The sequence below is a fragment of the Nycticebus coucang genome, chromosome 20 (assembly GCF_027406575.1).
Source record: "Nycticebus coucang isolate mNycCou1 chromosome 20, mNycCou1.pri, whole genome shotgun sequence".
In the NCBI taxonomy this organism is placed as follows: domain Eukaryota; kingdom Metazoa; phylum Chordata; class Mammalia; order Primates; family Lorisidae; genus Nycticebus; species Nycticebus coucang.
Window position 1 is genome coordinate 18,886,019 of NC_069799.1, and position 16,215 is coordinate 18,902,233.

At 34.8% G+C, this 16,215-nt stretch overlaps 1 protein-coding gene across 1 annotated transcript; it reads right to left on the reverse strand.

Moving 5' to 3' along the window:
- Positions 1-1,044: 1,044 nt before the first annotated feature.
- Positions 1,045-4,206, reverse strand: LOC128572489 (zinc finger protein 679-like). Its single transcript, XM_053572534.1, has 3 exons — positions 4,192-4,206; positions 1,693-1,819; positions 1,045-1,148 (listed from the first exon to the last, which is right to left on the reverse strand). Exons 1-3 carry the CDS (start codon positions 4,204-4,206, stop codon positions 1,045-1,047), a joined length of 246 nt encoding a protein of 81 aa, XP_053428509.1.
- Positions 4,207-16,215: the final 12,009 nt, after the last annotated feature.

Genomic DNA, 16,215 nt, shown 5'->3' on the forward strand with positions numbered 1-16,215 from the left:
GGATCTACATTTCTAAGATTATTTTATATTACAAAAAAGAACATTTAGCAGTAAAATAACTTCAGATATTTTTTGACACAGAGTTTCATTCTGTCACCCCAGGTAGAGTACAGTGGCATTATCATAGATTGCAGTAACCTCAAATTCTTGGGTTCCAGTGATTCACCTGCCTCAACCTCCCAAATATTTGAAATTGCTGGCACATTAAATTTTATTACATTTTTTAAAAATTATGTGTTTTTATAAAATTAGTGAGTCTGAATTTCTGTAAAATCACCTCTGAATCCTCCTTGGAATTAAAAATCATAAAAAACCTGGATTTATGAACTCTCAATATTTCTTCCATTCCCTTCACACATCAGACATGAAGAAAAAAAAAAAAAAAGACTTTAGAAATGGAGCTGGGTATGGTGGCTCAGTCTATAATCCCAGAAATTTGTAGGTCAAGGCAGGAGGATCAGTTGAGATGAGGATTTTGAAATCAGTCTCAGCAATGTAATGAAAGCGCATCCCCAAAATGATAATAATAATGATAATTCCTATTATTATTAGCTGGCCACTGTCATGCATGCCTGTAGTTGTAGGTATTAAGGAGGCTGAGGTGAGAGAATCACTTGAACCTAGGAGTTTGAGATTGCAGTGAGCCATGATCAGCCATTAGCCTCCAGCTGGGGCAACAGACCAAGACCTTGTCTCAATATATATATGTATATATAGTTTAACCTAGAGCTCTTCAAAAGATGTACAGGTATTCCCATATCCTCCTAAACAATGAAAATGCTGTCAGATATTTTAGTCCTTTCTAACTCAGGAAAATACGTTTGGTTCTCAGCTAAGTTCTAAGGAAGATGACTGCAGGGGTAGTAGAGTTCTTAGAGAATTTAAAAGCATGGGACAGAAGATGCTACTATGGGAGAGAAAGAGACACACTCAGCCCTCTCTAAATAATTTCTAATGAATCAGAGCTTCCCAAATCACTTTTTGAAGTCTGGCTTTCTTCTCAACCTTTGCCCCTCTCAGCTGTGCTATCTGCCTCATTCCCTCTCACCTACCTGGGTGTTTAGCTGTTGTCTCCTCTCTCTTCACATTCCAGGGCTCTTTTCTTTGCTCCAGACATGTGATCAGGTCTGGCATAGAGGCAGCAAGTCCTGTTTTATTAGAAAGAATTTGTATGAATTTTGCTGTGGATTATCCAATTACCAATCTAGTATTGTCCTGAGTAAAGAAGAGAGAAGATTAATTTCTACAAAATTGTTTCTCAAAATATTATTTACTGATAGACTCTTTAGAATAATAACAAAATATTTCTTTTTTTTATTAAATCATAGCTGTGTACATTGATATGATCATGGGGCATCATACACTCGATTCATAGACCTGAGCTCCTCTTTCCACTACCACTGACTCAATAATTAGTGATGGAAACTGGATTCTAAGGTGCAGACCGTTTCTAGAATTTCTAGAGTTATCACTAGAGTGAAAGATACAGAATCAGCTCCAGAAAGGGGAAGATTTATTTCAAGACAGAATCTAATTTTTTTTTGTTTTACATCAACAAACCTCCAAATTTCTTCCAAAGCATGGATATAAAACATTTTCATGTGAAGCAGAAATTTTCAAGAAGCAATCTACGGAAAAAGAAAATGAAGCCCTTAGTGTGGAATAGCAATAGTGTATTGATGCTATCCTCACCCAAGGAGACCAGGTTTCTGTAGTTCTCTATCATCACATCCCTGTAAAAATTCCGCTGAGCATTGTCCAGGCAGGCCCACTCCTCTGGAGAGAAGTCTATGGCCACATCCCTGTATATCAACAGTTTCTGAAAAAGACACATATTGACCAACTGGTCCGAAAAAGAGTTCTTAATTTCAGAGGGAATATGAAAGTTATAAAAACTATTTCTGACATGTGAGTGACTAGGATTATCCACAATATTAAAAAAAAAAGGTGATTTTTATTCAAGAAAATATTCTCATCACTTCAGCCCAAGTGTTTGAGGTTGCTGTGAACTGTGACAGCATGGCATTCTACTGAGGGTGACAAAAAAAAAAAAATTAAAGTTTACAAAGTAACAATAAAAAATAGTCTTGAAAGTATTTTCTAATTCTGAGGAATAAGGATGGCATGAGATTCATTAAACCAGTGTGTATATAATATCTTTCTGGATGATAATATTAGGAGCTCCAGGCATATAAATTTTGAATAATGTCTTTATAGCATATAGAACAAGGTATGAGCATTTCTTTCTTATATAGATAAATATAGTGAATTAAAAGTATCTCCCAATGAACAATCTGGTGCATATATCTTTGTTGCCAATTGATTTTTAGTCTTTTGGATATACACCTAGTAGAGGAATTGCAGAATCAAATGGCAGGTCTACATTTAAATCCCTAAGTGTTTGCCAAACTTCTTTCCAAAAGGAATGTACTAGCTTGATTTCCACCAGCAGTGCAGAAGTGTTCCATTTTCTCCACATCCATGCCAACATCTGTAGTTTTCGGATTTTGTGATGTGGGCTACTCTTACTGGAGTTAGATGATATCTCAAAGTGGTTTTGGTTTGCATTTCTTTGATGATTAAATATATACATAAATCATGAATACATTTATGCCTTTTTGGGATTCAATGTGTTAATTATTTGTACAAATTGGAGTGCTTACATCTACTAATTAATATAGCTTTCACCTCATTTACTTAATCACAGTGTTAAGACATTTTTGTTCTATACATGCTAGATTTCACTTGTACCCTTGCAATATGATCTATAGGTGAGGTCCCACCATTAACCCTCCCTCTATCAAACCACCCTCCCACCGTTCTCATTCCCCTTCCCTCCCCTTCTTTATCCTGTGCTATAGTTGTGATTCATCTCTCATATGAAAGTGTGAGTGATTATAAAGTGATTTGATAGTAGTACTGAGAACATTGAATATTTTGTTTTTCATTCCTGAGACTTAATTTAAAAAAAAGTATCTCTCAAATTTTAATGTGTACAATAATTAACTGGAGATTTTTTTTTTTTACACATATACATGTGTTTATTAGGTTTCTACTTTTTGCCTTCACAAAATTAAAAACACTTAAAATTTAACAACAATAACAATGTTTAAGAGATCTTTTTAAAATGTAGGTTCTGACTTAGCAGATCTGGGGTACGGTTAAGTTTTCTACATTTCAAAAAACTTCACCAGTAAAGTCAAGCTTTCCGGCCCATAGAGAATATTATGTCAAGGATTCAGAAAGTGGCAAACTTTGGTTTTGTCTGACCAGTGAATAAAAATGATAGAATTCAGTTTTTAAAGCAATCTGTAAGCAAAGAAGAAATGAGAAGTGAAGCTTCTAAATTAAATGTGATAGTTTGAGAACATCAGTCAGCAAATCTGCCCCAAGACATTTATTAATGACAAAGAGAAAAAATAATTTACTTTATAGTGAAGTAATCAGAGAGCAACTTAACCAAGTGAATGAAATTAACATCTACTGTCACGGGCCAATTTGTATTAGGTACTACTAAACACAGGAGAATACAACATCACTGCCATGATAGTAGTAACCAAAAACAGTAATAATAAAAAACACTAGTTTTATGCAAAATTCATGCTACAGATAGCTCCCATTTTCTGTAATCTCTTATAGTTTATTTAAATGGTTTTTCTTCAGTATCCCACAGAGAAAGTCTATTCTTATTTTTCTTCTTTTCAGAACTTTCTGAGTTATCTTGGGCAATTAATGCCATTCACTTTCCGCATTTTCTTAATCCTGTTCTACATAGATTCTAAAGGAGCATCTAGATGGAACCTAAACACAACATGTTCCCCTTATTAATTCATATCACAGGGGATCAGACACAATCCCCAGTAGGAGTCCTGGACATCCACACTTCTCACTATTCTATGTCATCCTGTAACAAAGAGAAAATCTTCAATATTCCAGGTTGTACATTTACTGGGAAACTTGCCCATGGCATGTATGGGACTGGGACATAGAGCATGCTCTGATACATGGAGGAGAAAAATTTTACAGGGCTCCTTGATTATTATAATAAAAAACAAAAAGGGAGTAAAAACAAACTCATTAGTAAAAATATCAAAAGTAAAGAAGGAAGAATTTGCAAATTCTAACCTTTAAGTTTCACATGACATTGCAGGTGGAATAGTAAACACAGCCCCTCACCTTTGATATATTTACCTGAGAACCAGCCATGACTTCCTCTCCTTTTCCTAGTCTGGAATTTCTTTTCAGGTGAGATTGTCTAGAAAAATTAGAATTATATTTAGAGAATAACCCAGAAAGGAGTCAGAACAATCTTTTTACTTGCTTTCATAACATTCACAGGCAGGATGGCCTTCAAGAGAAGAAAAGACTACACTCCCCTCTCCTTTTTAATAGAAAGCATAAAGTATGATGAACTCCTCGTGGAGACCAAAATGTGAGTTTCTGCTTTCCTACCCTCAGGTGCCCTCCATTGCTACACATACCAGCACTTTCTGCTACAGCAATGGGCATATGGACCACACTGACAGGCTCTCACTACACCAAGCGGAGCAGATCCTGGTACCTCCCTCTGGAACAAAGGCTGAATTCAACTCTCATTAATGTACCTCAGAGCACTTGTGCTTGACCTTGGCTCCGCTTAGTAATATGTGGGGCAGGCACTTAATTAAAGCCATATAGATACTTCCACCAGCTTAATAGACAGAAACTGTGGGGAGGGCACAGGTGATGGTGTTTTTACAAAATGGCCATGTGATTCTAATTGGAAGCCTGGGCTGAGAGCCACTTAGCTGAAACACACCTCTTAAGCTTCAATGAGCATAGAGATGTTGTGGTATTCTGGGCTCTATTCAGGAAATGTGGTCTGCAGGTGTGGGAGGGGTCCATAACTTGTCCTCTTTAACAAGTCCCCTGTCAGTGCTGATGTTTCCCGCAGGCTCATTATCAGCAGCACACAGCTGGAGACAGCAGACATAGCACATGGAGTCCCTTAGGCAAACATTTGTCACAATAACATATTTATGTTCCACAGGGAAGACCATCAATCACCATTCTGTAATGTGACATTCTCTGCTGGCACATTAAGGTTTACTGTGGCTAGAGAAGGTGTCAATATCTGAATACATCTGCATTGGAAAACCCATGTACCCATGCATTAATGCAATGTTTACTGAGTAGGTACTAAGTGCTCACAAGCATGGTACAGTGCACTGTGCTAGGAACCTCACATTGTGTGAGTTACTCCTTACAATGCCCTAAGGTTGGTACAAAGTATCCAATAATTCCCAACATAGTTGAAATATGATGTCTAGCCTTTCTATTTTTTATCTCACACAGTTATAATAGGTCACTGGGCAAGATCTATAACATTCTGGGTTCCCACTCCAAAAGGTCCTTTATGTTTACAAAGTCTATCATGATCTCTAGACTGCAGAATAGTTCTCCCCTGGGGATTTATACATATTCGCCCCAAAGTCTGGCCTTATCTTCTGAATTTCAGGTGGAGGCCAGGTCATGTGTGCAGATTCTATATGAGATCCAGCTTGCTCTGTATTTCTGGGTGTTGTACTGAGGAAAGAAAAACAAGATTTCCCTGTGGAGCCTGCCCTAAAGCATTCTGATGAGCCTCAGGCCTTGGATTCAGACTCAGAGCTGTAGATTTAGGTCGCTAGAAAGACATGAATTTGGTAGCACCCGCTGTATATTCCTTTGCATTTGGACAAGAGGAGGAGACAGAAATGGAGTTTTTCAATCAACTCAGTGCACATTCTCTCATCTGCCTTGGGGTCAAAGATCCCAAATCTCAGGATCATCCAAGTTTGAAGATTCCAGGTGCATTGAGAGAAAGACTGGAACTGCCAATTGCCACATTATGAGAATGTTTCTATAGGAAAGTGATCTGAGTATGTTCTACAGGGAACAACAGACCTCAAACAGGCACAGAGACCTTCCTGTGTACTGATGTTGGGACAGCCAAGTTCTATATTGCAAAATTGTGAACAAACACCTGTAGTGAGAAGTGTGGTGGAAAACTTTTAATTTCTTTTAATTCTAAAAATGTTTTAGGAAATGTGATTAAAATAAATATTTTCCCAACACAGAAACTCTAACCACAATACAAAAAGCAGATGAAAAACCTTCTACCATATCATCAATCAGGCAGACAAAGGTGAAATAACAATAGACACCTCAGAAATTCAAAGACTCCTTAGTGAATACTACAAAAAACTTATTTTCAGAAATATGAAAATCTCAAAGAAATTGACACGCCAACTTCCTAGACTTAATCAGAAAGAATTGGAAATGCTGAATAGAATTATATCAAGTACTGAAATAGAATCAACTATACGAAATCTCCCAAAAAAGAAGAGTCTGGACCAGATGGCTTCACATCAGAATTCTACCAAACCTTTAAAGAGGAACTATTACCTATATTACTTAATCTTTTCCAAAACATTGAAAAAGAAGGAATACTACCCAACACATTCTATGAAGCAAATATCACCCTGATCCCCAAATCAAGAAAAGACGCAACAAGTAAAGAAAATTATAGACTAATATCTTTAATGAACATAGATGCAAAAGTATTCAATAAGATCCTAGCAAACAAAATCCAGCAACATATCAAATAAATTATGCACCATGACCAAGTGAATTTTATCCCAGGGTCTCAAGGTTGGTTCAATATACACAAATCTAGAAATATAATACATCACATAAACAAACTAAAAAACAAAGATTCTCTCAATAGATGCAGAAAAAGCTTTTAACAATATCAAGCATCCTTTCATGATCAGATGGCTTAAGAAAAGAGGTATAGAAGGGACTTTTCTTAAAATGGTGGAGGCCAGCTACAGCAAACCCACAGCCAATATCTTTTTGAATGGAGTTAAATTGAAATCATTTCCACTCAGATCAGGAACCAGGCAAGGTTGCCCATTGTCTCCACTGCATTTTAACATTGAAATGGAAGTCTTATCCATCAAAATCAGGCAAGAGAAGGCAATCAAGGGTATACAAATAGGGTCAGAGAAGATCAAACTTTCACTATTTGCAGATGATATGATTTTATACCTGGAAAACCCCAGGGACTCAACTACAAAACTCTTAGAAGTGATCAAGGAATATAGTAGTGTCTCAGGATGCAAAATGAATACTCACAAAATCAGTAGCTTTTTTATATATCAATAATAGTCAATCCAAAAAAATAGTCAAGGACTCTATTCCCTTTACAGTTGTGCCAAAGAAGATGAAATATTTGTGAATTTACCTAACAAAGGATGTGAAAGATCTCTATAAAGAGAATTATGAAACTCTGAGAAAAGAAATAGCTGAAGATGTTAACAAATGGAAAAACATGCCATGCTCATGGCTGGGAAGAATCAACATTGTTAAAATGTCCATACTACCCAAAGCAATATATAATTTTAATGCAATCCCTATTTAAGCACCACCATCATTCTTTAAAAATCTGGAAAAATTAGTACATTTATTTATTTATTTATTTATTTTTGCAGTTTTTGGCCGGGGCTGGTTTTCAACTTGCCACCTCTGGCATATGGGGCCTGAGTCCTACTGCCTTGAGCCACAGGTGCTGCCAGTACTTTTTTTTATATGGAACCAGAAAAAAATCTTGAATAGCAAAGACATTACTCAGAAACAAAAATGAATCAGGAGAAATCATGCTACCGGACTTCAAAATATACTATATATCTATAATGATCAAAACAGCATGGTACTGGCACAAAAATACAGTGATAGAAGTATGGAACAGAATAGACAACCAAGAGATGAACCCAGACACTTATCATCATTTGATCTTTGGTAAGCCCATCAAAAATGTAAATTGGGGGAAAGATTCCCTACTTAACAAATAGTGCTGGGATATCAACCATGGAGTCAGGTAATTTTGTTGCCTCCTTTTTTGGGTAAGGAATCTGAAGCTCAGAGAAATGAAGTAACTGGCCTAAAATCACCCAGACCATGAAAGCAGAGCTTCATGCAGTGTGGCCTTTACAGGACACCCAATGCCAGGACTCCAGGTTCCTAATACAGTCCTTCCACCCAAGGTCAGGGCTATTACAGTTTACAGGTACATGTGTCATATGATCGCCTTCACAGCTGTGGAAAAAAAATGGAAAAAAAATGGAAAAAAAATGCTATTAGTACTTTTAAAGCAGTTTTATCACAGATTAAAGAAGCCTAGGAAAAAATATTGGCTATGGGTGGCGCCTATGGCTTAAAGGAGTAGGGCGCCAGCCCCATATACCAAAGGTGGTGGGTTCAAACCTAGCCCAGGCCAAAAAAACTGCAAAATAAATAAATAAATAAATAAATAAAAATAAAATAAAATTGGCCACCAGAGACAGCCAAATTCCAACTTAAATCTGTTGTTCATTCCAGAGAGGGGATTACTACATTACTTTTAGTAAACTGCTTTTCATATGGAAATTTCTTTTCATCATGATGATTTGTCTTTAATAGCATCATCCTAAAAACACATCTATTTTTTTCCCTGATTATGGAAATATAGATTTTTATAATGTCTGCAAGCATACAATTAATAATGTTAATTTCATCATTCTCCTTTGTATTTTGTTAATGTTACAATCTGCTGTAAAACCTTGCCAAGTTTCTTAACTGCCATGTTAATTCCAAGACCTATGTGGCACCCTTTGAAATTTCAGTATAGAACAGTGGTTCTCAACCTTCCTAATGCAGCGGCTGTTTAATACATTTCCTGTGGGTCGTGACCCACAGGTTGAGAACTGCTGGTGCAGAACAAGGCAGTAAAAATAGATTAGAAACAGCTTATAAGTATTATAAAATCTAGAACTTGACAGATGGCAGAATTAGGTCTGCTGAATGGAAATGTAGCAACCCTGAACACAGTATCAGAAAAGCCTATTCATTTCTAAGATACATATTTGGAAGGGGTTATATAGTAAAGGCCAGAGAAGTGTGGGGAAACTTATAAAATGCAACAGAGTTATATTATTTTCATCAAATTACTGGAGATATACATATATAGAGAGAGATATAGATACATAAATACACACACATATATACCACATCCGAAAGAGTTTCGGGTTTCAAAAGTTTTCTCTACCGTGTAAATAAAAGGCACATAGAAAAATCTTGAATTGATTCACACTCATTTCAAAGATCACACAAATTATTTCACTTAGGAGACTTGTCTGCCTTTTCCTAAATTAAAGCAGCATATTTCTGTACTTACATATTAAATGACACTACCATATGCTAAGAAATTTGTGTGAAGGTATAGGCACATATAGTGAGGATAAGATAGAGTCAGTCAGGCTAGGACCAACATGACAAAGCTGGTCTGGTCAGTTTAGGTTCTAAGTGACCTTTACCTTCTGTCTCCCATTCTTACTGTTTTATAAATTTAGCTTCCAAGACGCCTATCTTGAGTAGTTTATGTGAATTGATTTAGGAGATTAACTTTGAATTGGCGTGTTATAATAGGTCACTGAGTTATGCTGATTATTTAAAATAAGGGTTAATGTGGTCTTTACTTTGAACTTTTATGTATAAAATTGTGATTTTGAAAAAGGAAGAAGAGAGAATAGGCTACTCTCACTGTTCTTCAGAATCTCCAGGCTTCTGATGAAGTTTGGTGGACCTATCCCGGTCTCTGCATATTGGCTGACAGTGACAGGTGGCTGGACCCTCTTCCTCTGGGAATAAAGAGACAGTAAATTAGACGCTTTAAAAAAACTGACTGCTAAAGAATGCACACTGTTTAAAATGGGCACTACCCATTTCAAAGGGAAGCATTGATTGATTTCAAGAAGTTTAAAATCATCTCATGGAGTAGCATGACAAAGTTAGGGTAAACTATGTTTTTATCCTTCCCCTAAAGGAAATTATCACAAATTTATAAGAACTTCATTAATATTAAGATGCTGCTTTTTTAAAAAAAGATTTAATACAATGTGACAATATTCCTGACTTAATTCCCTCTTTCTGTTATAACAAATTACCACACACTTAAAAGTATAAAAAGTTTTGAAAAGATGTGACAATATTCTTGAGTTAGTTCTCTCTTCTATTATAACAAATTATCACAAACAAGAAGTAAAATGTATTTATTACATTGCATTTCTAAAAGTCAAAAATACCAAAGTGGGTCTTATTAGGCTAAAGTAAGGTGTCAGGAGGGTGAGGTTTGCCTGCACAGGCTCTAGATGAGAATTCATTTTTTTGTTCTTTCCCCAAAGTTTCTAGAGGAAACCTGAAGTCTTTGGCTTCTGTCTGCCTACCACTTACACAGACAACAATGGGTAGTCACGTTGTTCTCATAGTCATGATTCTAACAATGAGTCTCTTGCCTCCTAATTACTCATTAAAAGACCCTGGTGATTACATTGGCACATCTGGATCACCTAGAGTAATCTTACTATTTTAAAGTTAGGTCATTTGAACCTTAATTCTATCTGAAATTTTAATTTTCCTCTGTCCAATAGCCTCATATATTCATAGAAGCCAGAGATTAGATTGTAATATCTTCATGAGGCCATTCCACTGCCAATCAAAACTCACTTTAACCATATTTCCTCAATATCGTGTTGATTTTTCCCAGTTTATATTCTAGATATTCCTTACATAAGCTTTCTAGACCCAGGAGGAAATAACTGACTTCTTACTCTGAAAATACTTAAATACATGGAGAATAATGCACACAATTATTCACTTTATAAAATCTAGGAAACAGAACCAAAAGGTTTTCTTCCTTGAAAATTACTACAAACATTTTGTCATTACATTTTCAGGTCATTTTCTATATCCATAAATAATCTAAGTTTTGGAAATTTCATTTTTATGAATCCAAATATTGGAAAATCCACACTTATCTCTGTTTATCTTCTTGGGGTAATGTTGGCTTATATTTAAATGTAACTGACAGTTCTGCCTGCCCACAATATAAATTTGGAAAACAAGGTAGAAAACAAGGCAAAAATCTTTTTTTTTGTTTGTTTGTTTGCTTTTTTTAGAGACAGAGTTTTACTATGTCACCCTCGATAGAGTACTGTGGCCTCACAGCTCACAGCAACCTCAAACTCTTGGGTTTAAACAATTATCTTGCCTCTGCCTCCCAAGTAACTGGGACTACAGGCACCTGCCACAATGCCCAGCTTTTTTTTTGTTGTCGTTGCAGTTATTTAGCTCGCCCAGGCCAGGTTTAAACCCACCACCCTTGTTTTATGTGGCTGGCAACATAACCACTGTGCTACAGGCACCAAGTCAAGGCAGAAATCTTGACAATTGTTGTTCTTGGATCATATTAAGAAATTTATACCTGAAATAGAACCTGGCTCTTAAATGACTGGATATATAGAGAGAATTTGCACAATTGATTGATTCTTTCTATTCATACCTCATATACTAAAGGGAAGTATTTATCTTAGCTGCCAGAAACAAAAATCTAACACTTCCCAAAAATATATATCAGCACCCTCATCACACTTGTATTCTATAGATATGTTGGGCCCAAAAGAAGCAACAGAATAATATTGTTGTAAATATATTTAAGCATGTTAATTAAAAGTAAAAAATGGATAGTAGACTTAAATAGACATTTGTCAAAAGAAGATCTACAAATAGCCATTGTGCACATGAAAACATGCTCAAAGTCAGTCATTATCAGGGAAAGGGAAATCAAATCTGCTATAAGACCTCAACTCAGTCCTATTAAAAAACTACCATTTAAAAAAGAGTCTGGGGCAACGCCTATGGCTCAAAGAATTGGGGCGCCAGCTCCATATGCCGGAGGTAGCAGGTTCAAGCCCAGCCCCGGCCAAAAACTGCAAAAAAGAAAAAAAAGAGTCTGCAACAAGTATTGGCAAATGTGAAAATGAAGGAATTTTTTCACACAGTTCTTGTGAATGTAAACCAATAGATTGTGAAAAACAATATAAAGATGTCTTTCAGAATTAAAACTAGAACTACCATATGATGCAGAAACCACAATATTATAGATGTATTTCCTACAAATTGGAATTACTATGTTTAAAAGACATCTTGACTTCCATGTTTATTGTGGCACTATTCACAATAGCCAAGGTAGAGTATCAACCTTCATGTCCCTAACTGAAAGATGAATAAAAAATGGGATATGTGTGAAAATTAAATATTATTCATCCACAAAAAGAAAAATTCTATCTTTTTAAATAACATGGGATAATTTGGAGAACATGGTAATTGAAATAAGACACACACCTCCTAATCTGACTCATATGTGGAATCCAAACAATTTGCTCTTATTGAAGTAGAGAAAAGAATGGTGGCATCAGAGGGTATTTTAGGAAAGAATGGGCTTGAGGACATGTTTTTCAAAGAATATATAATTTCAGTTAGATAATTTAAGAGATTTATTGTATGGCATGATGATTATAGTTAATGATAATGTACATATTTTCAAAATATGGGAAGACAGTGTTAAGTGTTCTTCATGTAAAATGTTATAACTATGTAAAAGCTTTTGTTAATTAGCTAGGAATAAGGATTAGACAATGTGTATTTGTGCCAAAACATTGTATTTTACAAATTAGATGCATATGTTAGATGGGAATTTAAATAAATAAATAAAAATAATTGAAGTATATAGCAATGTTTCAAATACTAAGCCTTAGTCTTTCTCATAAGCTTAGCTGAGCAGTATCACAAATATACAATTTTAATGCTGATTTTTGTCATTTCATTTGTCAGTCATAAGCAAAGGAACTCTGATATTTAGGATCCAGCAAAAAAACACAAGAGTAGCCAATGTGTTTTAAAGCTTTTATTTTAGCCTCAGGTTATCTGACATTCCTGATGCTTATGGTTATGGTATGGAAGACACTAAAGAGGTATGTAGTGCTTTCCATCATATGTCTGGTCACTGCAAACACAAAAACAGTATATCTTCAAAAAGTACTGATAAATTTTCCATCAAAAACATACCATGATCCCTGACATTCCTCTACAGAGAATGACCAAAACCTTAGCCACAGTTAGATGAGCTAAGCATGGCCCAGGGGTCCTCAAACTTTTTAAACAGGGGGCCAATTCACTGTCCCTCAGACCATTGGAGGGCCGGACTATAGTTAAAAAACAACAACAACAAAAAAAAAAAACTATGAACAAATTCCTATGCACACTGCACATATCTTATTTTGAAGTAAAAAAACAAAACAGGAACAAATACAATCACACCACCTCATGTGGCCCGTGGCCATAGTTTGAGGACCCCTGCATGGATTGTGTGCTGCACCCACTGAAATAAAGGAAGATAAAATAATGTAATATAATTTGCTAAGATTGCAGTAGAAAGAGATTGAATAATATATTTCACAGACATTGTATTGTTTTCTAACACTAAAAATATACACTCACAAACAGATTCTGTGTTAAATTACATTTTGTATTACATATTTCATGAAAATTAAATTAAAACTTCTTCACTTACCAAACTTTCTTCCCAAACTTCTTCACTTACCATAAATTACCTTTCAAAATTCTAATTATTTCCAAATGTGGTTTTTCATGTAGTGCTTAACATAAGCATCCCATGATTATAAATGTTTTACTTTTTTATTTTCATATTTAATGACACTATGTATTAGGATCAAATACATACGGTAGCTGAATTCCTGATTTAATTCTATGGCAATCAGACTCATTTATCTTTGTACTTTCTTTAATACTTTAATTATAAAGGACACTGTTTCACACTGACTTCTATTAAATAATCAGAATGGTGTATTTATGACATATAAATGGCCTCAAATTCTCCCAAGAAATGTTAGACTATTGTGACAAATTGCATGTAGGGTGTGGAACAGTGAGCAAGTTATAGGCATATCACTGCCAAAAAGAAGCATGGTTATGTTACATTTGTGGATGGTAATTAAGAAAAAGAGATACACATAATTATAAAATTTAAGAAACAGAATTTTCCTTTATACATTCCGAGAGTTTGTTGAAGGAAAGGTGTCCTCTCTCCACATGCATAATCAATGTTATTTACTCACGTTGGATATTGTTAATCTCTTACCTACAGGTACAAACTCCTCCAGAAATATTTATAATGCTAATTATAAGGCATATATTACATACCTATCACTATCCTATGCTTGTTCCCTCCACTGAGTTTTTTATTTTTATTTTTATTTTTATTTTTATTTTATTTTATTTTATATTTTTAGAGACAGAGTCTCACTTTGTCACCCTCAGGTAGAGTGTGTGGTGTCACACCTCACAGCAACCTCCAGCTCTTGGTCTTAAGTGATTCTCTTGCATCAGCCTCCTAAGTAGCTGGGACTACAGGTGCCTGCCACAACGCCCAGCTATTGTTTGTTGCAGTTTGGCTGGGGCTGGCTTTGAACTCACCACCCTCAGTATATGGGGTCAGTGCCCTACTCACTGAGCCACAGGCACTGCCCTTCTACACTCAAATTTTAAAACAACCTTATGATTAATGAAGACTTTCCTGTGTTTACCTGGACAAAATGGCCGAATGAAGTCAATATACTTAACTATGTCAATGACAAAAACTGAAAGAAACAATAATCAAAGCAAAAGTGGCTTAAATAGGATTCTCTGATTTCGAAGAAAAATATATAATTACTGAGGAACTAAAATGTAAGTTAATACACTCTGAAGTTACTTTCATTTTCAGATTATTTCATAATCACCCTTAAATTTTATAAAATCATTCTTCTAGTCCTTGAGCATGTCATATAAAGAACACTTCATAAACTTTGAAATAAGAAAGCTGTATGTTAGATCATACATGAATAATAAGTAAAAATAGAGGACTTGTATGGGTGAGATTCTGAACCAGTCTTAGGATTTTAGCAGAAATTATTGAATGTAAGGCATAAAAGAAATATTTACTTTCAGAAACTTCAGTGTTTCTAGTTCATCAGTAAATTATCAAAACTTTTTTAAAATATCTTTTTTTCTCAATATTTTTTTCTTTTGTTTAAAAGTTGCTCTACAACCACATTCACAGAAATGTAATTCCTTGCTCTGTAGTTTTATTATAGCTAAAGATTTCTGTAGAGGGATATATTTGTATATTTACTTACATGTAAATGAAAAATGTGTGTTCACAAAACAGTGAGGTTGCATGTTCAAGAAAAATGTAGGATAGAATATTATAAATAGTCATTCGGGGTTCAGAAATGTATGGCTTTTTATTATACTAGACCATTTTCATTATAACCACTATGGCAACAATGTAACTGAAAAAGATAAGAAAACTTTAACCAATAGGAACATTATTCTTCAAATTATTTGAAATTGAAAGCAGCTAGGAAAATGAATCACAAGAGATGTTATTTTACTATGTAACTCAATAGCATATTGCTACTATTCATTACCTACAATACTGGGTAATATAAGATAGGTTAATGTTGATGGCAAAATAATACTTCATTCAATCTATACCACTCAACATATTAAAAACATTTCTTTAATTTAATAAAACTAATTGAGTTCACGTATAATCTCAAAAGAACATTTCAAAATCCAGTGTATTTTATTAAATAATGTGCAATTGGTAAAATAATTTAATTCTAAAACTGTAGTTGTTTTTCTTTCTTACTACAATGAAGAATAAAATATTGGCCTTATGACTACTTCATGCATCACTTAGAATACTTAACCACAAGGCACATCTCTGCTTCATACATTTTACATTTCAGTGTTTTTAATTTTCTGTAAAAAAGTACATGAATATTGCCAAGCTGTCATACAAAGACCTCTAATAGTTCTGAGGTAGCAAGAATTAACCCCATATTTTCACATAAACACTAGGAATAAAAGCATAGCATTACTACATTATCAGTTAAATTATATCAATATCTGCTTGTGCAAAATGCAAAAAATATTACATGTTTAGCTTAACCATGACCCAAAAAAGCATACTTCAGATTTTTTTTGACAGTCAGCAAATCTATCTCTGTCTTTTGAACTTAGAATTAATTAACAACCTATTCTAATTAGATTATACACTGTAATTGATCTTGTTTAACGTCATGTGTGAACATCTTAGTGTTTCTGTCCTGTGTTAACGTTTTTATGTTCCGAAAGAGTTGACCTGTCATTAAAGGCTTTGCCACATTTGTTACATTTGAAAGTTTTTTTTTTTTCTGGTATGTCTTACCTTATGCCTACTTGGATTTGCAGAGTTACTAAGGATCTCCGTAT